This window comes from Carassius auratus, chromosome 43, assembly GCF_003368295.1.
Source record: "Carassius auratus strain Wakin chromosome 43, ASM336829v1, whole genome shotgun sequence".
Classification (NCBI taxonomy): Eukaryota; Metazoa; Chordata; class Actinopteri; order Cypriniformes; family Cyprinidae; genus Carassius; species Carassius auratus.
In genome coordinates this window covers 8,529,861-8,554,941 of record NC_039285.1, presented here as the reverse complement: position 1 = coordinate 8,554,941, position 25,081 = coordinate 8,529,861, and the positions used below count along the sequence as shown (strand labels likewise).

At 34.6% G+C, this 25,081-nt stretch overlaps 1 protein-coding gene across 1 annotated transcript in view; it reads left to right on the top strand.

Annotated features, from left to right (window-relative positions):
• The window catches only part of LOC113061613 (solute carrier organic anion transporter family member 3A1-like), a 43,582-nt gene extending 21,200 nt beyond the window's left edge, over nucleotides 1-22,382 (top strand). The window contains exons 3-10 of the mRNA XM_026230888.1: nucleotides 12,808-12,906; nucleotides 13,429-13,704; nucleotides 14,826-14,990; nucleotides 16,020-16,218; nucleotides 17,349-17,484; nucleotides 18,220-18,386; nucleotides 20,352-20,416; nucleotides 20,760-22,382. Coding sequence (XP_026086673.1) covers nucleotides 12,808-12,906; nucleotides 13,429-13,704; nucleotides 14,826-14,990; nucleotides 16,020-16,218; nucleotides 17,349-17,484; nucleotides 18,220-18,386; nucleotides 20,352-20,416; nucleotides 20,760-21,073 — 1,421 coding nt within the window. The 3' untranslated portion in view covers nucleotides 21,074-22,382. The remainder of the gene's footprint in view (nucleotides 1-12,807; nucleotides 12,907-13,428; nucleotides 13,705-14,825; nucleotides 14,991-16,019; nucleotides 16,219-17,348; nucleotides 17,485-18,219; nucleotides 18,387-20,351; nucleotides 20,417-20,759) is intronic.
• The last annotated feature ends 2,699 nt before the right edge of the window (nucleotides 22,383-25,081 follow it).

Here is a 25,081-nt window from a genome sequence, read left to right as displayed (position 1 = left end):
GGCAGTCTGTTATCAGACTGCTTGTGCATTCAACAATATCACTAGATTATCATTAAAATTAATGGCAAAATGAATGTTTGTAAATGTGATATTTCCAAAAACTGATATTTCCTACTGACATACTAAAGCAAAAGATCTAAAATATCTGGCTTAAAACCCTTTTTTGGGGCTAACATACTAATGTGCCTAAGACTGGACTTTACAAATGACATTGTTGCTAATTTATACAGAATGACCATACAGTCATTCACTGTATCAACTGATTAAAGACAGTGACAGACAGCACTCATTTTAACTAAATATCAGAGTGATTGACAGAGGTTGACGGAGGTTTTGTATTAAATAAAGACCCAGATCATGAAGTACATTTATTAGCCTCAGAGTAAGGGAAGCTTGGGAAATGAGAGCATCCAAGAATGCTTGGTCAGAGTGCAGCTGTGTCACAGGAGATGATACTTTGTAATTTGGAAATCACTAAAATTTGTCACATTTCAAGCAGGGAAATTCTGAATATCCCACAAGGCCGAGAGAGCTCCAGAAATGGGTAAACTCATCTACAACTGTTGGTTGTCCTCAAGCTGCATCATCTTCCACTTATTCACTAATCCCCATGACCTTAATTAATAACCCATCACTGACGAAATGTGGGACACAAGTCTCTGTCTCTGCTGATTACAAAGCAGATTTTTTTTTTGGTGCTGGTGGAAAAAATAAATATTGGGAAGGGGGTGGCATTATAAAATATAAAACATCAGTAGCTTGTCTGGTTGTGCATTCTTGCCTTGAAACTATCGGATTGAAATGCTAGTCCATCCTAAGGCACAGCTTTCTCACTGTCTTCCAGGAATGTTGGCACTTCAAATGAGGGATGATTTGATTAGATTAACCAGTTCTTACAGATTCATGCTGCCCCTGGCATTAGTGTAAATACCTGGACTCATTGACTGAGTGGTTTGTAAGTAGTAGCTCTCTAAACTCTGCGTGTTCAGCACTTTTCATCAATGGTGATTTGAGTTGCAGGATAAGGTTGTCTAATTAAATGGTTGTGGATCAATAATGGTCGGCTAAAATGTTTATTTTTAGTGTTCACTCATATTATTGATTGCAAGGAAACATCCTCCATTTTTCTCTGAACATGCCTAGATGAGTAAAAAAGAAGTATAGGTATTAAATATGCAGAATGGGATTGCACATTAAATACACCTCTGGGCTAATGCACAGCTCAGGTTTCCATCCACAATCCAATATTTATCCACAGTGTACAGTAAGTCAATGGAGAAGTATAAAATAGAATAAATATTGAATAAAATCAATACTGGCCATGGATAAAATCTTCCCTTGTCAGTACTAGTGACTGAATGATATATCGGTCACGTTGATAAATCAATAATTTGTATTAATTTATTTTTTTGCACTTTGACATGATTAAATATTCTATATTTTTTAATACATTCTGCTAAAAAAATTTAGCAGTCTAAAGTCTCTGTGGCTGAATTAATAGACAAAAAGAAATATTCTGAAATATTATTACAAGCAATTTTCTATTATAATAGAAAAATTCTTTGATGAATATTAAGTTCAAAAGAACAGTTCTTATTCGAATGCTAATTTTAGACCTGAATGTGTCCTTGCTAAATATAATCATTAATTTCTTTAAAAATTCAAACTGAACACCAAACACAAACCGCAAATATTAAACATTTAATTGCATGTTTACTTCTTAGATACATACCTATATTTACACTGTGCAATCGTTTAATAATTATAATTATTTAATATTGCTAATAACTTAATTACACTGTTATTAATAGCAGAGTGAATATCTATTTTTATCTGTTTCATACTGTACAATATAATGTTGTGATGCCTAAATTCAGCTGTAACAAAACAACTACTTTTAGTCTTTGTAGTTTTAGTTGATTCAGACAAAATAGTATAGCATTTTAATATAGGTCATTTATTGGTTATCGGTTTAGTTCTAGAATATTTTTGATAGTTATTATCAGCATACTGTTGTGCATGTAAATCAGTTGTTATCATTAAAGTATTAAATTTATATATAGCCATTTTATGTGCCACTCTCATCTTTAGCTATCAGCATATCTGCCATTAAAACCCCATATCAGACCACATGAGGCATAATATATCTGCAGTTCATCTTTAGCGCAGTTAATCACAGTCATGTTTGTTTGAAAGATTAGTGCTGAAACTTTCTACCAATACTAAAGTTCACACATAGCAGATCTGGTCTATTTACCGCTTCCCTTCTGGATGCAGTACAGTTAGCACCTAATTACGAAGAGCAGGCATGCTTTGCTCTAAGGGGCTTCTTTATTCAGTGCCCTGGTTCCTCTCTGGATACAGCTTGGAAGTATCTGGAGACCCACTGTTGGCACCGTCATACTGATAATTAGGCCAAGGCACCTGCTGAAGAAGGGTGGACCAGCTGTAGTCAATACTGCGGCCCCATCCACCAGTGCAGCTGGAGCTCTTCTCCAGTCGGCCCATTGAGACGCCAGGCATGCTGCTTCTTCAAGGCTGCTGCCTGCATATCTTCTCTCAGGGCTTTTTGTGTTTTTGGCTCTTAGCCCAAGTGAAGCATCTGGCACAGCAGCCAAAGTATGCCAGTTGTGGACATAGCTGTATATCCAAGACATACAGTAGCTGTTGGCCTTCTGTAATTCTTTCATTCCATTTTTTGGTCTTCATCTCACTCTCTGCCCTTGTGGTGCAATGTAAACAGTCAGGAAGGTCTGTTTGCAAACGTACCAGTACTTGTTTTAGAATTTGCTCATATTTTTGTTAATTTCAGACTGCCACAAGCTGTTATTATACAGCCAACTGCTACAAAGAAAGTGCAGTGATGCAGAAGACAGATCAATTTGTCATCAGTTCCCATATACTGCTTTTAGACGAAAGGAAGATTTAGCACAATGTATTGCTTGAAAAATCATCCGATAAGACTAAAGGCCCGTTCACACCAAGAACATTAACTATAAAGATAACTATATTAGCGTCCACACCAGCGGACGATATCGTCTGTTAATTCCAAGCAGATGCTCGTCTATCACTTTAAATTCTCGAGCTTGTTATGGCATGATTGATTCTGATTGGCTGTCAATGTTTTATTGTTCATTGGCTGGAAAAAAAATCGTTTTGAATGTGATTCCAACGTTTCTCTGTGCCTTTATCGTTTTAACTGGTGTGGAGTGGACTCTGCCATTCTTTAATAATGAGAACGATTTTTAGAACTATATCCTTATCCTTATTTTTTATAGTTATCGTCCTTGGTGTGAACAGGGCTTAAGGATTGACTGGGTTGCACTATTAGCAATAAAATAGCTTATTTTATTTTATTTTCCTTTTTTTTTTTTGACTTTTTTTTCTTTTTTTTTTAGGTTTGTTAAGTTTAGTTTCTTTCATTTCATTTAATTTTGTTTCATTTTGTTTGATGGCTCTTAAAAAGTGAAGGAAAAAAAAGGGTCACATGACAGCTTTCTCCAGCTATTTTTGGCCTTCGTGAATAAGACTAAATCACATTAAATGGCTTGTGACCACATCATCTTTGAGTACATTTTTTTTCTCCACAACAGCATGTTCATTTATTCACTTTAGCATTTGTTTGTGTGTGAACATATAAGCCTGTACTTTGGTGGTTTTCACCACCCCAGGAAATTTCGGGATTCTTTGAAGTGAGTCAAAGGAAGTGCACAGGTGCAGATTTCTATCATTCTTCAAAACGCAGGTTGGCGCAAAATGCTTAATTATTTTCCAAGTATGTGTACTAAGCTGTTTTGATGAAGACTTGGAATACTGAAAAGCCAGGATCAACACACTTTTTCCTTAGATCGACTGAATAAATATAGCTAATATGAACAGTAGTAGAAGGCAAATCAGTTGGAAGCAGAGAATTAGCAATGCTTTGTGTTTCTTCTTTGGACAATTTAGAAGCCAAATAAAATAGCTACATAGCGTTTTTAATAATGTTTTCTTTTTACAGTGATCCATCTTCATGGTATGATAACATTAGATCGTAATGTGTTCAAATGTTTCCTACTTATATTTGCAATCAAAACTCCTCCAATGAAACAATGAGGCTGTAATTTAATAAAATAATGTTTTTGTTCATTTTAAATGTTTTCTATGGATACACAGATCACTTGTTGTCCTAACCATATCTCCTGTCCATGAAAGACCCCATTTCTCAAGTATAATTACTGTTACTATTATATGCTTGCTTGCGGTGATATAGACGCTGTGCTATTTGTTGCAGTTTCAGGCTACGGCTACTTATATACCCTACCAAAGCATTAGTCAATAAGTCTTAAACTGCATGAATATTAGATAAAGAGCAGTATACCTAAGTGCATATAAGTGTCATATGTTGTAATGTTAATTTTGTACTTGGCTCCTGCTTTCACTCTCTTTGGCTTTGTCATGATGATTATTTAGGTCAGTAGGGTGGAGAACAGAAACACTATCAATTTAATGAGAACAAGTTAATTAGCATATGATCCTTGATAACCCTCGTAAATGTTCCAAAAAGACACTTGCTCCAAGCGCCTTATACTGCCTCATAGCTTTGATTGGTTCTGAGTCATATATATATATATATATATATATATATATATATATATATATATTTCACTACCATTCTACCAAGATTGCAAGGCTGCATCCATTTGAACCAAGGCTGAATCTATTTGATCAAATATTAAATAAAAACAGAAACACTGTGAAATATTATATTATATTTATATTTGCATATATTTTTAAATTGAATTTATTCCTATGATAGCACAGCTGCATTTTCAGCATCATTACTCCAGTCTTCAGTGTCAAAAATAATTCAAATATGCTGATTAGCTGCTCAAGAAACATTTCTTATTATTAAAAAAATATATAATTGTTGATGAACATAAAGTATAAATAAAAAAATAAGAGCATTTATTTTAATATAAATCGTTTGCAGCATTATTAATATGTGTACAGTCACTTTTAAATAAAAAAAATAAAAAAATAAAAACTTGAATAATAAATTTTATTTTTATTTTATTTGCCAGTCTTAAACATATTCACCACAGTGTCATTTTTGCCACATGTCAAATGACGAAGTATGTTTAATGTCATTCTGTGATTGCATTTGACTTTTTCACGTCATCGAAATTACGGGATGATTGGAAATGAAATGAAATGAAATGATCTCAAATGATATTCATCTTATTTTTCCTGTGTCGTCTTCACACTAGTGTTGGGCTATAAGGTCATTTTTCAAATCGTCATATCGTCAGAATGAAAATCAATAGTAGATTTAATTTAAAGTCCAACAGTTTAACACTAATATTGTACATAAATGAACACATTAAATATAAAGTATTCAAAACAGGTAAGTTCATATATTTGGAGTAAATCTGAACTGAACTGATGCATCAGTCATACAGCGCTCCGACGCACCGCCGACGGAAACAAGAATGAGATGCATTCTAACATAACTGTGGCATTAAACTCAGTTAGTTAGGGCTCGTTTAAAATATTGCACATATATAGACCATTCAGATTACTTGTTAAAGTGCAATGAAATACCTTCTATCTGCAGACGATGTATGTCTGTTTGTGGATGGAGACTCATTCACCGGCTACAGGCTTAAATCCTTATTTGCTGAAGTGAAATAGCTGGGCAGTTTGATAGCAGAATTATAATAGGCCGCCTAATAAAAATAAATAACATTATTAATATTATTATTATTTTATACATTAATAGGAGAATGAGCCAGATAACATCTGTTATCGTCGATATCTCACTATCATCAATACACGATATTATCGTTTATCAGAAAAACCCAACTTCACACATCACATCTCATTTGCTAAAGTTTTACAGTTAAAGTGTGAACTTCATTTGTTTTTTAAAGAAAAAGTTTAAACCTGTTGACAATTTAGAAAGATATAAAAAATTATGAATAGAAAGTATAATTAAAAAAGTTAGAACATTTATTTTAATATAAATCTTTTGCAGCATTATAAATGTGTGTACAGTAACTTAAGTAATCAATTTAATGCATTACAGTTGTAGAGTAAAAATCAACCTTTGGTCATAAATATGCCTGAAGTTGAGGAAACGCCCACAAATAGTTATCTGACACTTGTCTATAAAGACACTGGAGCATTAATCTTGTTAATATCTTGTTATTCTAAGTACAGATTATATTAAAGTGCCCTAACATATTGTTTGTGAGCAGTCTGTAATTATTTCATTAAAGGTAGGCAATTTCAGAAAGGCTAGCAATGGCAAATTAGCTTTGAAAGCAAGATCACCACCACCACATCCCTGCGTAATCACTCTGCAAAGCCACACCTCCTCCTCTGGCTCTTCACATGCTCAGGTGTGTCTGCTCTCCTGCAATGTGTTGCTAGCAATGTGTATCTCTTGGAAACAAGTTAAGAGAACAAATCTGCAGGAGTCCACAGATGCTGTCACAGTGACTGCTTGTTAATATCAAATAAAAAGTGACCTGAAGGAAGTCATTCAGTGACCCTTCACAAGCTCTATGATGGTCCATAAACTCTGATCCCCCTGCAGAGAATACATTTTCTTTCCTTTTTGTTTGAATGCCAACATTCATTCCTCGCTTTCACTTTGATAATATGAGCTATGTCGCTCAAATGCTGACGAGCAGTAGACAGGTTCACCTCATCTACTGTTTGTTCCAGATCCAAGTTTTGAAGCAATGACCTCATGTCACAAGCTATAGTTGCATAATCATATAATCACAATCATTATTATCATCCGTATTCGTTTGCATTTTTATATACAGGTGGCTAACTTATAGATTTAAGCATAAAACAGCCTAGGTAGTCTAAAATAGATTGAGAATGTGTGCGTCAAGCAGTTTGTGAATTATATAATCTGAGAGATTGCTTATGCCCTTTTATCGCCTCATGTTCCAGATGCCAGACTGAGTAATGTTCCTTGAGAAAATTCCTCCCATGCCCTGGGAAAACCAAACAGTCCTAAAACTACTTGGACAGAAATCAAAAGCCTCCTGGCCTCTCGACATCCCTACATCAGAAAGGTTGTGTGTCTGTGTGCATTTGTGTGTGCATAATGCACCATAGGGAAAGCACATATTTGCATTGGTTTCACCTTAAAATTATTTGTTTGCACTGAGTTGCTGGGTTGATTTGACCAGTTTCGCTATGACACAACTGTGGCTCCATTGCATGAAAGATTTGATTTATTTAGGCATATAGGATTAGGTTTTTGGCATTTGAAGTAGAAATATTTTTAAAAGTATGTCTAGTACAGTTTTGGTTTAGTCAAAAACACAGCGTCAACATCGGAGCTTGGATTCAGAGTGACAGGCCTCTGGTCAGCGGCGTGTAGCATTAGTCTGTGAGTGACAGACAGTTTAATGCATTTAAACAGCAGGGGAGAAATGAAGAGAAGGGACACATATATTTATGATCAGGACTTCAAATCACAATATCATATCAAAATTGTAAATAAATTATAATTGAAGTGAATGGGAATTTTTTTCACCATTATGTATCTCATACAGGTTTGGAACAATATATTTTCTCATTTTTGGCTGAACTGTTCCTTTAAGAATATAGAGACATCTCAGACCTGGATACACTGAACTTAGATTTCTGTACTGTAGATATATGATGCATGTGCCCTCGTCTGTCTTACTTAATAGTGGCTGTCTTAAAATATCTTACCAAGATTTATCACTGTTGATTCATGACTCAAGAACTTTAAAAAATATAATCATGGTGTTCATGTTTGATAATAATTGAATCTCTTTGTAGCATGTGTCTAACTGGTTGAGCTCTCGAAACTCGAAACTCTCGATCTTTCCTACGGAAAATGAAAGTAATGCACATTCGCATTCTGAAACAGGAATGGAGGAACAGAAAGTGAAAATTTCAGTCTGACAGCAAGTCCCTGACCTGACTTTATGTTTGGATAATTCTTGCATTCCTTCACTGTGTGAATATTTGTGTTTCTTGCAATCATTTTACACCTCATTAAAGTCCACTGCCGTATGCTTTTAATGCAACACTGACAGAAAAAAAAAATGCTATTTTAGTTCTTATACACTTGCTAAATTAATTTTTTAACATAACTTTTTTTCCAGGGTTAATTAGAACACATTAAATGCGTTCTAAGTTGACAGTTTGCTTAGGATTTAATGCTTTTATAAAGATCCTTTCTTGAAGGGTTGTCCGAGTTCATGATCATAGACACTTAGCTGATTCATGTGTAATTCTCAGTAAATGTCATTCTTTTCTGTCCTCTAAAAGGAAATTTCAGGCAATAAAAGGCTGCAGCATTATACCATTATGTCTAGGCTGTGCTGAAAGTGGTTGTTAAAATGTGCCAGTGGAATAGGCCACACATAAATGTTTTTTCCTTGGTACCCAAACAAGGCTTCCTGGAAGAAAGACCAGTTTCAAATGTATTTAAGTGAATCATGGACCTTACCCAGCATGCCATTTTGATGCCCACTCTTTGCTTTAATGATGATTTAAGTCGTAAAGTTAAAAATGCTCACCACCGAATTTGTACTGTGCAGAAAATTGGACATAATTACTGCACGTTGATAATTAGAGGAAAGGATGTAGGAAGTAGCCCATTCCTCCAGTGACTAAAGGCCCAGTTTTGTGTTCATGAAATTCAGGAGGTTTTCATTAATCCTATTTATGTTACACATCCCCATGAGAAGTAAAAACGAAAGGACACTCAGGACAGACACAGGTTTGGAGAAGCAGCAGAAAGACAGATAGGGAATAAAGAATGAACGATTCTATGTATTTCTTTGCATTTATTTGAATCATCAGATTATCTACAATTAGATTACAAGCCAAAATCGCTTAAGGACGTCAGTTTTGATTTTCTTAGCAAAACCAGCCCACCAGATTTAGATCAAGCATGACGTTTGTTTACCAAGAAGCGATGCTTATCAATTTCATGGAACCTGCCATTTTGTTTTATATAGAAAGAAACTGCATTCTGAAGTTGATGGCATTTTTTCTGTTCTCACTGTGGTAGGGTCCTCAGCCCAAACAGCTCTCACAATACTCTAAAGGTGATTGCAAGATTTCTGTTGCCTTTTGAGGTTTCCTGTGCGGGTTGTCAGTTCTCAAACTGCGAGCATGGATGCAAACATACACATGCAGTCTCTAAGGCAACACACAGTAAAAACACCACAGTGTCTTTCACTGGCCCGCACAACAGTTGGGATGGAAACTCTGCAGCTGTTTCTGGTGAATCCAACACCATGGTTTTACTGGTGTGTTTTCCCGCCCAGATCGCCGTGAAACCTGTAGACTGTGAGACTTTGCAATGCAAAAAAAAAAACAATTGTACTTCATAAAATAAAAAGTATAAAACATTTCTATACTAAGATACATTATACATTATATACATATATATATATATATATATATATATATATATATATATATATATATATATATATATATATATATTTCTTATTTCTATCAGCATTTCTTATCAGTGCTGGTAAAAAGTTTTATAGAAACCTTGATAGATTTTTTTTTCAGGACTCTTGGATGAATAGAAAATTCAAAAGAACAAAATTTATTTAAAATAGAAATCTTTTGTAACATCCAAAAATGTCTTTACTGTCACTTTACTTTTGATCAATTTAATGCACTCACTTTCCGTGAGTGGTCATTTCTATCAAACCTGAAGGAGTAGATTTTACAGCAACCTGTTCCTATTTGATTCATGGGAAACACGAAGATGTTCTGTAAACTGAGAGTAGACTTGTGGTTGCGGTTTCTAACGGGACACGCGGTTTGCAGTGTGTACGTGAGCATGTGTGAGTACACTCCCTCAGATGCCCAGAAGCTCAGGAAACAGACCTCACAAACAAGATTTCATACACCCATTTAAACTCCCGCTTTGATCTGAGGCATTGTAATGTAGGGACTGCTGAAAGTGACTCATTTTTTTCCCAAACAGACTCAATAATTGGCTGCTGGAGGATAGTGAGCCACATCTGTTGTGCTTCTGCCTTATGAGTGGTTCAAGTATCGGTCTGGCTCGGTGTAGTGTGAGGTCTCTTCCTCTGGGGTTACTAACCTTGTGGCTTCAGCTCCATCCATCTGATGCTGAAATGCAGCGCCAGTACTCAGATATGACGTGTCTCTGTATTTGGGTTTGATTAAAGCATGCATGCCCTTCTGAGTGTAGAGACTGAGAATTGTCTCGAAATCAGACGCAGTAAGCAGTACTTGAGGAGTTCCAGCTAACTGATCAAAGGTTGCAGTCTAGCAGGTCACTGCAGCTTTTGTTTCAACATTGAGATCAAAGCCATGTTTCTCAGAAGGTGAAGAGTCTGGTTTTCAGTGGGTTGGGTTTGTAGTCCAGTGTAATATTCTTGTTACAGTTTACATGGTTCACACAGTTGTAATATTTATAATTGTTATATTGTTGATGATTTATTTTTTTATTTTTTAAAAAAAACATGGATTTTTAGGTCAAATGATTATTTAGTTTATCTTTTAATTAGGGCTTTGAATCAATAAAAATTCATCCGTTTGCACAGTTCCTGGTTAAAATATTTATAATTGCTATATACCAATAATTTATTTGCATTTATTTTTTATAATTTATTTTAATATTTGGGCTGAAAATTTAGATTTTTAGCTTAAATTATTGTCTGGTTTATCTTTTAATTATGGCTATGAATCGATAAAAATGAAAGTGATGAGTTGCATCTAATATTAAAATTAACGATACATATTTTTAATCCCCAAATGAATGTAGAATAAATATAAAGGATTTTTTTTAATATGTCATTATTTTTAATGGCAAAAAACTATAACTATAACTTTTATAGTTTATAACTTTTACTATTGCCGTTCAGGGTTATATCTGAAAGTCATCAAGTTGATTAATAATAATAATAATAACAATAATAATCTACGGTAGTCTAGCCTATAATCTAGTCTAAACTGAAAATATTAGAGTAATTAAGAAATAATAATAATGACAATTAGAGTAGTATCTTAAATACATTTATGAAATTCACCATGTAAACTCATTAGAATTTATTTAATTTTCATGCTACAAGTAAATAGGTCAATGAGTAATTTACACAGTTGTATTGCATATTTCATATTGGTTTTCTATTATTTTTGTACTGTCAGTTATTGTCATTGCCACTCCTCGTGTGCATATTAATATTATCATTATTTAAAAAAATATGAAATAATTATACTAAGCATATTACGTTTTTAAATAATAAAACATAAATATTCATTTCAATTTTTTATTTTTTTATAAAAATGCATGATTTTACTCCCAACTCCCTGAAATATTAGGAGATCTGTATTTAGGACATAAAAGGATGTCAAACTCAACACCTGTCAGTAACAGACTGGACATTTGTGCTTTCAGCCTGCTGTAACGCATCATAAATTACAACTAAATCTGAGTGTCAGACTTGCTACGGTCAAATCACAGATCTGCAAGACACATTTGGCACAATCACTGGAGACTTGAATCTTTTTCTTAACTGAATAATCATGGAGGGAACATTTCAGAAGGGAAGTTTGTGATAGCACAGGCACACATTGTTTAATGAAACAATATTGTGCGTGTTTTAATAAGAGAACGGCAGAGGACTAGGAAAGCTGATGAGAGTGCCTGGATAAAGGTTTCATAATCTCAGAAGCTGCATGTGACCCACAGGGCTATTGCTGGGCTGCTGTCACACTTTTTGACAGCATATTAATAGGGATTTGTGCCCCAGATGTCTCCCGCTTCTGATAGGTGCCAGCACAGCATCGTCTGTTCGGAGCTCTGCCACTCCATTCCGCTCAAAAGCAAATCCCTTTTTTTCTTGCTTTGTGTGCAAACCTGTCAAGAACTGGGGAATTACTCTGACTATGTGAAATTTAGTTCTCATCCTCCACTTGGATTATGTGTTCAGATAGCTTATGCTCATAGTTTGGGAAGGTTGTGTGTTTGAATGCTCCTCATTACTGTATTTTTAGTATTACTATACATAGTATTAATTGCTTTATTTTTAATACACTACAATTCATCTTGAAACATGTAATGTCAAATAACAGCATATGCAGTTAATGGATTCATAAAGCAATGGCATCAAGGAATAACAGTGTTTCTGTAGACATCTGTTGCCCTTTGCTTGTTTAAATTATTGTGTTATATGCGAAAATATGGGAAAAGGATGAAAGTTTCTCATAGAATAATGTTCCTGATGTATTTCTGATGTCAAATCTGTCTTCTTTAGAAGATACTTTTTCTTGGGTTGAGTGTGCCACCTTGTGGTTTGAAAAATTAAAACGATCCCTGCTGTTGAAATATTGTGAAAAATTGATTACTGTTGCTTTATATTACAAACTTAATTAGATAATATTTACTTTTAATATATATATATATATATATATATATATATATACACACACACACACACACACATATCCTAATAGCCTTTTATTATAAAATGTCATTTCAATGATAATATTAGACAATATTTTATTTGTATTACTAAATATATATTACTTGTGAAAATTTGATTAGCGTTCTTTTATATTATAAACTTGACTCGAAAAATATTCATGTTGTGTTATAAAACGTCATTTTAATAATAATACCATACAAATACAATTTTATTTTATTTTAGATAATATTCATTGTAAAATTACATACAAATATAACAAACGTTGGATCTTACTTTACTTACTGTTGTGTAATAGTAAAATGAACATATTATATGAATGTATATTTTTGTTATTGTATTTCAGGTATACTCTTTTCCACACTGGTGTTTGGACCTGCTTGTGGTTTCATCTTGGGATCTGTCTGTACCAACTTTTATGTGGACGCTTTGTTCATCGACACGAGTGAGTTTCAGTTCATCCTCTGTGTCTCCAAATACAACACAAACACACGTTAAAACAGACCGGAGAACGGCTGCAAGGCAGTTTGTTTCCTACCAACACAGCTCTTGCATCTACTGAATAATTACATAATCTGTCTGAGTGTCATAATCAATAATCAGCAAGAGAAACAACTGAAAAAAAGAAAAGGACAAAAACTGTCACACTTGGGATGCTCATTCCTTGTTGCGAAACCATTCTGCTGTCAAAAGTAAATGGTCATCCCTTTTTATTCAAGCATTTTGTTCATTTCAGCTACATCTATTCCAGCAATAAAATTTCTTTAGATAAACATTTTTAGTAGCATGAGACTTAGCGTAGCTCAGTAACAGCTCAATGTTTTTTTTTATTTTTATGTCAGATCATGTCTGTGAATTGCATCATGTAATTTGAAGTCGATCTTCTCAAACGTCTGCATATGTGAGAGATTAATCTTTCTGCTACACGTTATTTACGTATTTACAATCCCGTATTTGCTTCCCTCAGCTAAGTTGGACCTCACTCCTGATGACCCCCGCTGGATCGGTGCGTGGTGGGGAGGCTTTCTCCTCTGCAGCGTCTTACTCTTCATCTCGTCCCTCTTCATGTTCGGGTTCCCCCAGTCTCTGCCCGGCAAGGAGGTGGAGGGAGGTCTTGAGAGCGAACAGGCCATGCTGCCCTCGTCTTTACCCCAGGATCCTGAGAAATCCAAGCCAAGCAATGGAGTCCTGCAGAACTGCCAGCCCAGCGGCAACAGCCTGTCCTGCTGCCAGCAGATCCGAGGTCTGGCTCGTATAACTATACACAGTTACACTAAACGCTTCCTTTTCACGGAAACTCTGACCTCCAAATTCACTGTGTGATGTTCAGTGCACTCGAATTGAGATTAGTCTGCTTTAGCTGAACACGGTTACGGCTTGTCTTTAAAGAGTAAAAAGAAAAGCTAGACACAATGACCTGATGTGGGTCTTTTTCTTGATTAACGTGTAGGTTAACTCGAAGGGTTGGTCTGTTTAAACTGTACCGGACATCTTCCTCTAATGACACATCTAATTATACTTAATGATACACTGAGAAGGCAATTAGACAATTAGAGTTAAGTTGTAGTTATTAGCAGGCCCACACATAATCTACTCCCAGAGGAGTTTGTAGAAAGCTCAGCAGATTTCTACAGAACATCTACACATTCCTATCCTCTTGTGTTTCAGCATTTTAGAAAAAAAAGACTTAACATGCAGAGTAAAATGCAAAAAAAATGCATGCGTTTCCATTTGGGTCTGCTTATTAGAGTCAAAGCTTTAAATATGATTCCAGCCAGACGTGAAGCGCCATGGCTTTTTGCATGCTAACTGTCACTCTCCCCGTTCATACTGCCGTTCTTGTTTATCGTCTGTGTAGAGTAATAGAGTAATTGTCATGCTGGCATTGTGCTATATTTGTAAGGCTCTCATTTTGCACAACAGCCTCCATCAATCATGTAAGATCTGATTCCATGCTAGCTAGCGTTATGCATTACTTGCAAAGAAGCCATGGCGGCGCAAGCTAAAGGCAAACCCTGCACAGCAATAATGCAGGCAGCTGTTTTGGTTTTGCAATCTGGTATAAACGCAGGCTCAGTCGTGATGTTTCAGGCACATCCGTCAAATATATCAGAATGATGGCTCCTCAGAATGTATCCGCAGCTCTGCAGCACTTTAGAAAAGAAACAGGAAATTAGGGGGTGAATAAATCATAATTCATCCGTTTCTTCATTCAAGTCTTAACAAACGTCAGTCTTAACTTTTATTGAATGCTGTAGACCAGACTAGAATGTCATTACTCTGTATTTTGGGCTCACTCACTAAACTCACTCTCTCTTCCACTCTCCCTGTCTCTCCACTCTATCGCTTCCTTTTTCACTCCAGTTATTCCCAAGGTGACCAAGCACCTGCTGTCAAACCCAGTGTTCACGTGTATTGTGTTAGCTGCCTGTATGGAGATTGCTGTTGTCGCTGGCTTTGCTGCCTTCCTGGGCAAATATCTGGAGCAGCAGTTCAGCCTCACCACCAGCTCTGCTAACCAGCTGTTGGGTGTGTATGAAACTTGTATTGTAGGCAAACACAAGTACACAGATACATTCAGCTCCAAAAGACTGTCAAAATGCATCTTTTTGTCCTGTTCTTTTTCATTGCAGATTTTTAGCAGAATTTTTTTTGTGTGTCTGTGTGTTTGTTTTACATTTTTCTCTTGTAATTATTTTATTTTATTGCAATTAATTTTTTGATTTTTTTTCTAATACAATTTTTTTTTTGCAATTCTTTGTCTAATAGTTTTTCAGTGCAAATTATTAGCAAAACAAATGTCTGTTTCCTATTTTTATTTTATTATTTAATTTTCATTTAATTTAAGTATTTTTTTTCTCTAATACAATTTTTTATGAAAAATATTTTTAGTATTGTATACTAATTTAAAATAACATTTTTCTTTCAATAGCATTTTTCTTGAAAAAAAATGTAAAAGAAAATTATGCAATTTAACATTATTTCTATAATTTTTTTAATAGTTTCATTGAAAAAAAATTGCAGATTTCCCTCTATTTTTCCCTCTATTTTTTTATTTATTATTTTTACTAATTTAATGAAAAACGTTTTTTTCAGAATCATCACAGAAGGTGTGTCTAATGTGAAGAGAGAGAGAGGGAGGGAGAGGGAGACAGAGAGAGGGAGAGAGAGAGAGAGGGAGAGAGAGAGAGTTTTTTTCCATTGCAAATTATGCATTTTTCCATTACAATTTTTTTTTGTGAAATAAATTTGTATTCCCAGATTTTCAAGACTTTCTCAGACTTTTGGAACTTACTTTATCTTAACATGTTTATCTTTGACTCTTACCCAATAAACCTGAAATTGCACAACATATAATTTATAGTTATAACATTTGCATTTATTTATTTAGCAAAAGCTTTCATCCATAGCGACTTACAAATGAGGAACACAACAAAGGCAATTTCTCAACATCTGAAGTGCCGCAATACAAAGAACAGCACAGAGATAAAAGGTTATACACAGCAAAGGTTTATTTTACATAACACATTATTCTGTGGCTCTTCTCTTCATAAACAGGGATGACGGCCATCCCGTGCGCCTGTCTGGGCATTTTCCTGGGAGGTTTGCTGGTGAAGAAGCTGAACCTGTCTGCTCTGGGAGCGATTCGGATGGCCATGCTGGTCAATCTGATCTCCACGGCCTGTTACGTGTCCTTCCTCTTCCTGGGCTGTGACACAGGACCTGTCGCTGGGGTGACCGTCGCCTATAGCAACAAGTACGGGCGGCTCAGCTGCTTTCTTCTCCTCACAGCCTTGTTATTTTTTGTGCCATTTATAATGTCTGCAGAGAGTGTAGAGGATGACAAGTCTACATGCTGATACCTGTTTTAGTATAGTATGTATGGATGTCAGGTTCAGTATTTTATAGATTTTTCTGTTTTTAATACAGTAATACAACATTGGGTTTTATTACTGTATTTGGAACCTGACATCCATACATATTTTCCAGGCCCACACGGAATCTTTGTTTTTGGTCTGCACAGTTAGTGGTGTGGATTGTGATTGATTTAGTGACTTGAATGCTTTAAATCTGTTCATTCGTTTATCCTTTCTGCTGTTTTCGTCGTTACACCAGTAGGTGGCAAAAATTTGTGTATTTTCCGTTTTTATTTTTTTCTAGGCAAGGCAGGTTTATTTATATAGCACTTTCATACACAATGGTAATTCGACTTGCTTTACATAAAATAAAGTAAAATATTCATGAAGAAAAAAATTAAAAAAATTAAAAAAGCAATTTTAAAACTTGTTAATCTGTTAATATTTATAATTTTATTATATTTTTTTATTTTGTAATCGAACTAAAAAGCAGAACATTTCCACCCTATTTTTTTGTAATTTTTCCTATTTAATTTATTTAATTAATAGATTTAGCTTCCTTCTATTTAATTCAACACTATTTATTTATTTGAATTATTATTAGCAGAACAACTTATGAAAACAGTTTAGTAAATTGGATTTTGAATCCCTGATTTTTATATATATATAAAAAAAGTTTACACGTTCATAATTCTTCTCTGATTGACAAAATAAACAAACTTACACATTTCGTTCATTTAGTTAATTCATGAACAAGACGTCAGCTCTTCTCCATTTAGTTCAGGCTCAAAACAGAGACTCATTCAGTATTTGTTCACTATTTCTGTGTATACCATCCCAAGCTGTTGGGTTTTTTTTCCCCAAAATGAGACCAATTCTATTCCCAAAAGTCAAACAATTCCATCTGGGCCTGCTAATATAAAAGCTGTTAAACAGAGGTTTGTGATCAAATCAGGTTAATATATCAAATGCAACACAAAGGAACTGGCTTCAAACAGGTGAATGTGTCTGTGTGTTTTTTTGTATATAGGACACTGCAAGTAGGCCAGAGGCCGGAAGACCCCTGCATGAGTCACTGTAACTGCTTCACTTCGTCTGTTAGCCCCGTTTGTGGCTCCAATGATGTGACCTACTTGTCCGCCTGTTTCGCTGGCTGCACCAGAGCCGTAAGTACCGGACTCCCACCTCCTCTCTCTCAGGTCATTACCCATCTCATTTACACAACAACGTTTGCCTCTCGCTCTTTCTTTCCTATTTGCTGTCGAATACTCTTTGTATCTCGGTTTTCTCGCTCTACCGCTCAGTTTCTGTACAGCACATGTCCAGTGTGGGTCATTAGAAGCAAAGCTTACATCGCTCATCAGAAATACAGTATGTCGGAAAGGACACAGGGCTCTGCCTGCCAGGCATCTTAATGGTCACTGCAATATGGGCTTCTGCACTTATTACCATACAAAGCGAATGGTCCAAACTGGAATAGATGAATCCAAGACAACAGTCACCACCATTATCGTAATTGAACACTGGCTCACGACATGAATATACCCACTGGTGGTTTTAATGAGCCTGTTCTTGCCAGAGATCGTGGGCGCATCAGTTCTCTGTAGATAAAATTGACAATAGCACATTTAGACAGCTAATAATGACTCATTTCATTTACACCAGCCCACTAAACCCTCAATTAATATTTCATTTTTTTTAAATAAATCTTTGTTTTAATTTAATGTTCAATGGTGGCATATACTGAATGATTTAAAGTAGATCAATATTACTGTAATATTTGCATACATCTAAAGGCAAAATTATTACTGTTACACTGTATGAGGAGAATATAAATGACATAAAAATGACATAAAGGTATTTGCTTGCTGTGTAGTAATTATGATGGTTTTTACTTTCAGAACAGGACAGGATGTGCGTGTATCTCAGGATACAATGACACGGCTGTGTCAGGCAAGTGCCCGCGTCCCGGCTGCCAGGAGGCCTTCCTCATCTTCCTGTGTGTGATCTGTGCCTGCAGTATGATCGGAGCCATGGCCCAGACGCCCTCCGTCATCATCCTCATCAGGTGACTGGACTTTCACTTATTACACACTAAACTTAAGTGAGAGTAAAAAAACAGAGCTCTGGTGTTATGGCCCGTACAAACCAAGAGCGATAACTGTAAACAGAACTATAATGATAACCATAACCATGATAGCGTTGTTTATTATAAGCATGCATAGAAGTTTTGTCATCTGCAGCTTAAGATGCTCAAGCTTTTTAATGCAGAAATAATTCTGTCTGTCAGTGTTTTTATTGTCAATCAGCTGGAAAAATCTATCTATCTATCTATCTATCTATCTATCTATCTATCTATCTATCTATCTATCTATCTATCTATCTATCTATCATCTGTGAGTTAGAATTAGTATACTGTAGTGTATGCTCACCAAGTCATATTTGATAAAAAATACAATAAAAACTGTAATAATTTGCAGTATTATTCCTATTTAAAATAACAGTTTAATGTTGTAAAATATTAAAAAATCTAAGTTATTCCCCTACTCTTCAAACATTTCTTATAATTATCAATGTTGAAAACAGTGTGCTGCTTAATATTTTTGTTGATATATGTTTTCAGTATTCTTTGATGAATCGAAAGTTCAAAAGAACAGCATTTACTTAAAACAGAAAACTTTTTTTTTTTTTTTTTACATTTTAATGTCTTTCCTTTCACTTTGAATCAATTTACAGTTTTTCTCAGTCGCTTTGGTGCATTTGTCAAATCAGAAATGAAATTCTCAAAACTACTTGTACAACCTCCACATCATCTAGTCATTTATACACATCACAAAACCAGTTTCTCATTCTTTTGAACAAGTTGTGATTGCTTTTGTACATTCATGCACATTTATCTGCAGTTTCCTACCTTATCAGTTGCTAATGTCATGTTGCTCAAAGTGTATTATATTAATTGTATTAATAGTTTTCTGTGCAATAGTCTTACTCCTCAAAACATCTAGTCTTTAGTTCATCGTATAAATCAATTCAATGCAAAATGATTCATCTAGTTGTCATAAACTGCCAAGTATTTTTACACATTATTATTTAACTTTTTGTAAATTTGGCATGAACTGTGCAAGTTAAGAGAATGTAGATGATAAACCAATGATAAACCATTTCTCTGAAACAGCTCAAAGGTTCATCTCATGAATCTTCAGTTGGAAAGCTTATACTGTATAGACAGAGAACAACACAAGAGTTACAAACTTGACTTATTTTCATCTTTGTGCCCATATTTCTTTTTCCATTTTTATATCAGAATGACATTGTAAAGTTTTTTTTTTTTATTATTGTTATTTTTTGGGTCAGACCACTAGTAAAAGTGTAACTGGGAATTCTATCCAGTCTCTTTCAATCAATATCCCACATATAGTAATGTGTAAATTTTTACGTTTGAAATGGATATATGGCATACATAAGCATATGGCATACTGTTCAGTACAGTAACTGTCATCCAAAATGTTGCCATAGTTTACATCAGAACATAGAGTACACTGTTATACTGACAACATGACTAAGCAATTTAACTGTCTTATCCGTAAACTATGACACAAGGACTTGCCATTCTGATGGCACTGACATGTTCATTGACACAGATATTTATTTTTGAGAGACGAACTAAGGATTTTGAGTAAGAGACTGGCTTTTGCAGGCAATCCATGGTGTTTTGCTATTTGTAAGAGTTGTTTTGTACGAGTTACTTTTTTGCAAATCTCAAGAATGATTCAAGAAATGTACCAAAGCAACTGAGAAAAACTGTAATACATCATTGCTAAATAAAATAATTAATGTTGTTAAAAAGCTAAACTGCTAGTGTAATAAATAAGTCAAATAAATTATATATTTGATAAATATGTATATGAGAGTGGACACATTTATTTTGAATTTGCATAACGTCCCCAAGTGTGTGTGTGTGTGTGTGTGTGTGTGTGTATGAATATGGATGTTTTTTGTGGTCAGTATGTTGACTTGTCTCTTGCTGTTTTAGATCTGTGAGCCCCGAGCTGAAGTCTTACGCTCTTGGAGTTCTTTTTCTGTTACTGCGCCTGTTAGGTGAGATACCGCAGCACAGCATAAAAACATTACAACTCAAACTACATCCTTTCACAGTAAATCGTGGAGAGTAATCTGTTCGCCTCACTGAAAGAAGCATACTAAAAAGTTCATTTCCTCAAATCAAGGACAAGTTCATTTGCCACTCCTGTTCAAAAACAAAAACAAACAATGGTTTTCTTGCGGTCAAATTAAAGCTGTTTGTCATAATTAAGAAGTTCTCAACTTGCTTTATTATTCAGAGAATTAAGACTTTCTGCATTCTCTAAATACTGCAAAACACCTAATATGTGTCAAATCACATAAAAATGTCTGTGTTTGTCTTCAAAATGCAATCTTTCAGGGTTCATTCCTCCTCCTTTGATATTTGGCACGGGGATCGATTCCACATGCCTCCTCTGGAGCACCAAGTGCGGGGAGAGAGGCGCCTGTCTGCTGTATGACAACGTGAGATACCGGCACCTGTACGTCAGCATGGCCATCGTCCTCAAGGTCGTGGCGTTCCTCCTCTACACAACCACCTGGCAATGCTTGCGCAGAAACTACAAGAAATACATTAAAAACCACGAGGGATATGTTACGCCCACGGAAATATTCTCGTCCACCGTCAATCTAGACAGTCTCGAAAAGGACTCAGAGCCAAGTCAACAGGACTAAATTTATTTATAACCTGGAGGATCATGAGTGGTGTGAAAATATGGAGTCTGTTTTATAGTGGCTTCAGGCAAATTCAAGCATCGTTCTGCTGAAGGATCATCCTTTGAGTTGGTCTCTTATTTCAGGATGTGCGGGACTGTTGTTGCGCTTTATTGTAAACTCCTTCAAACTCTTCTACTGGGTCCATCTTGTGTCTAGAAGTATGGTGCCAGTACAATGTTGTAGTAGTTAGCTAAAGGAGTCTACTTCAGTGCCTGACTGTGTAGCTGCTTTGCTAACTTCACACAGCTGTGCATTAGCTCAACTGTTTCTACAATTTTTTGTTCAAGTAAATAAATGAACTATATATACAACTAAGATAAGCAAGTTTAACTCGTCGCCTATCATCCGGCTGGTTGATGCTGTTTATGTTCCCATCCCAGTCCCTTATTATTATGGGGATCATTTAGTACATCACAAACAGTTTATTAATACTAATATATAATTCTGAACTACATTCTGCAATTATATATATATATATATATATATATATATATATATATATACATGAAAACATCAATTATTTCTCAAAACGTTCAAAGGGATGTTTTGAGAGATGTTTATTATTTTATTTGTAAGTGCTTTTTGCAGCATTTGCTTTCTGCTGTTGTTAATTTATGTTGTTTATTAAGGCCTATATAAAGGTTATTGATACTGTACATTATTAGCATCTTTATAAATTTGTGCAATAATGGGAGAGTGTATTTTTTAGATAGAGAGTGAGACATTTGTAGTTTTATTAATGAATAAAAGAATGCCTCTTTATTCAGATGACAATAACGGCGTTTGGGACTAGACTTTGGGAATATTGTGACCTACAATATGACTGACATCAGAGGAGAAGTATTTGGAAAAGGCAATTTGATTAAATGGCAGAAAACTATTGCCATTCATGATGAGTGTTGCTCTGAGCAAATAACGTTCTGATGATCAGGCTGGGCCTTGGCATTTATGACTTGGATGAAAAATACAATTTTACACAATTATAATGTTACATGTAAAGTGTGTTTCAGCTTTGGATTGAGATTAAACTGTTTTATTTCACTTCACTGCAATAAGACATGGCTCTGTGGGTTCTTAGAAGATTAAAAATAGTGCTGGATACGAAAAGACACTTGGCGATGAAAATTGTTCAGGATGAATTTCTGATTTCAAATTATTTGAATTTCCTATAAAGCTTCAAAGCACACCAATCTTGTTTTACAGGAGTTTTTTTTATGGCAAAATAACGTTTATTTTATTCTGCAAATAAATAATTTTTCAGAAAATCTCAGATTTGGCTTTGTGGTTCTTTTTTTTTTTTTTTTAAATAGTTCCATTTAGCATTACATGACTTAGCGATACATCACTTGCTCACCAATGATCCTCTGCAGTAAATGGGTGCCGTCAGAAACCGAACAGTTGATTAAAACATCACAGTAATCCACATTACTCAAACCTATTAATTAATGTCTTGCAAAGTAAAACGTGTTTTGCAATACACAAATATATCAAGATGTTTTTAACTTCAAACTGTTTCTTCAGGCTAAAATACGAGTCATGTGTCCATAATGTTGCCTTTTTCAGTGAAAAAGTGCTTGACTGATCCAAGAGAGAAATATGCGCAGATCAAGCACTGTTAAGTGAAAACAGTCCAAAACAGTTCTGAGAAAAAATATGCTGATGTAAGAGGGATGGATTTATTTCACTGGAAGAAGAATCATTATGCATTATGGACTCATATTTTATCTAAAAGCAATGATAAAAAAATATGTTAATGATGCAGATTTTCACTTCACAAGATTTTTATTAGCTGTTTGAACGCTGATTCTGACGGCACCCATTCACTGAAGAGGATCCATTGGTGAGCAAATGATGTAATGCTACATTTCTCCAAATCATTTCCCATGAAGAAACAAACCCATCCACGAGGACGGACTGAGGGTTAGTATATTTCCTGTAAATCATCATTTCTGAGTGAACTTATGGAATGGAATTTCAGATCTTTTATCAGCAGAGTATTATGCAGAATCTACTCTGAAAATATTTTTTTATGATGTTTTTTAATATGATTTTCTTTCATACAGTTCTGGATTCAGATCAAAAGAAGAGAAAGAGGATGTATTATATAGATGTAAATGAACCCAATTTGGTTATTTATAAAATCTAGGGCAAAATGGCGAGAAGATGACTATAAGCTATTTGACTCCTGGAGTGAGATTTCCACTCTACGGAAAAAAGAGATTTGATTCAAAATGGCTTTATTGTATTTGTGTTGGTCTGTTTCTGTTATTATAGTCCTTGCTTTACCCTCTCATCTTGCAGTTCAACCAAGGAGTTATTAAAAGGTTTTTTTTCATATAACCTTAAGCTGGTCCTGAAATAAAGAAACCGGTTGATCTTTTGTGGATATTAAGGTGAAAAGCATGATACTTCAGCATGGACCGTTGAAATGAAACATCTCCCACATCGGAGGCTATAATGCTACTGGATAAAAAAACTTTTATAAAGAAGGCTTTCTTTAGATTTATCCTTCCGCTCTGTACAACAAAAGGTCATATGGCCTATAAACCGGAAAACCTTACAGATTTTTGATTAATTTTTAGTATTTAACTAAATGGACACCAAATGTCAGGCTGTTTGGAAGCACTGTAACGATTTTTGCAGGATTATTTGAACTGAAATCCATCTGTTGGATTTATGAGTATTTATCTTCCATTAATACAGTGTCTCTTTAAGTAAAGGTGTAAACACATATACTGTGTGTTAATCTGCCCTGGAGTATAAGAAGATTAAAGTCTGTATTTGATGTGGCTTAGATTCCCTTTTGCATCTTTGACAAAAAACTGACAGAACTGGAAGGTGTGACTTAAGGGAAAGATCCCCATTTACTGATAGGGATGCAAATGTAATGCTTTTCTTTTCATACACTGTAAAAAGGTTGCTGTAAATTTTACAGTAACTTACTGGCAGCTGGATGCCAGTAACTTACTGTAAAATAGTTTACAGTATCATTACTGTAATTCCATTTACAGTAATAATAATGCATACTGTATTACTATTTTTCAATTACAGTACAAGTACTGTATTTTAATATGCAGTAATAATACTGTATATTGTATTATTATTTACAGTACAAGTACTGTATTTTTATTTACAGTACTAGAATTGATTTCATATTACTCAGTTAGACTTTTTTTGTAGATTTGGGTCTAGCTTCTTTTGCTTTATTGTTACAAAATTAATAAAATTTTAATCTACATGTCACTGGTAAGGTTGCAATAAAGTTGGATGAAACTGATCTAATCGCAGCAGTCAAAGTTTTATTTAATATAGACCTCAAAATACTCAGAAAACAAAGCAACAAAACCAAACACAGAGTATAAAAAGACGAACCAATTAATGAAATTAACAAAAGGTGTAACTGATGTTTAACGAATGAAAAACCACTAGCTGTAACCTATACGTTTTTTACTCCCCCAAAAATGCATAAGTTCTCTCTTTACAGTAGAGAATAATTACAGTACTAAACTTATATTTTCCCATAATCCTTTGCTATTTACAGTATTATACTGTTGGCACATTTAACAGTACTATACTGTACATATTACAGTAAAATACTGTTCAAATTACAAAAATCCGTTACAGTGTAGTTTGCAGCTGTGTTTTTTTTTTTTTTTTTTTTTTTTTTTTTGGTACAATATTGTTTTTATTGATATTTTTAATTAGATTTTTTTTCAGTTTAATTTTAAAGATTTGTCATTTTTATTACTTTTTTTCATGTCTGATACATATTACACTCTAAAAATGGGGCTAAATAGCACTAAAAGAGGTTCATTGGCTCATAATAATAGGGGAGCCACTTTAAGTGCTTTGTCAAATGGAGTTATCTATAACATTCTATATAGATTCTCCTCTATAGATTTTAGATATGTTACTCTCTATACAATAACTATATAGGGGCTTAATGTGTTCTTTGTATGGCAGTGG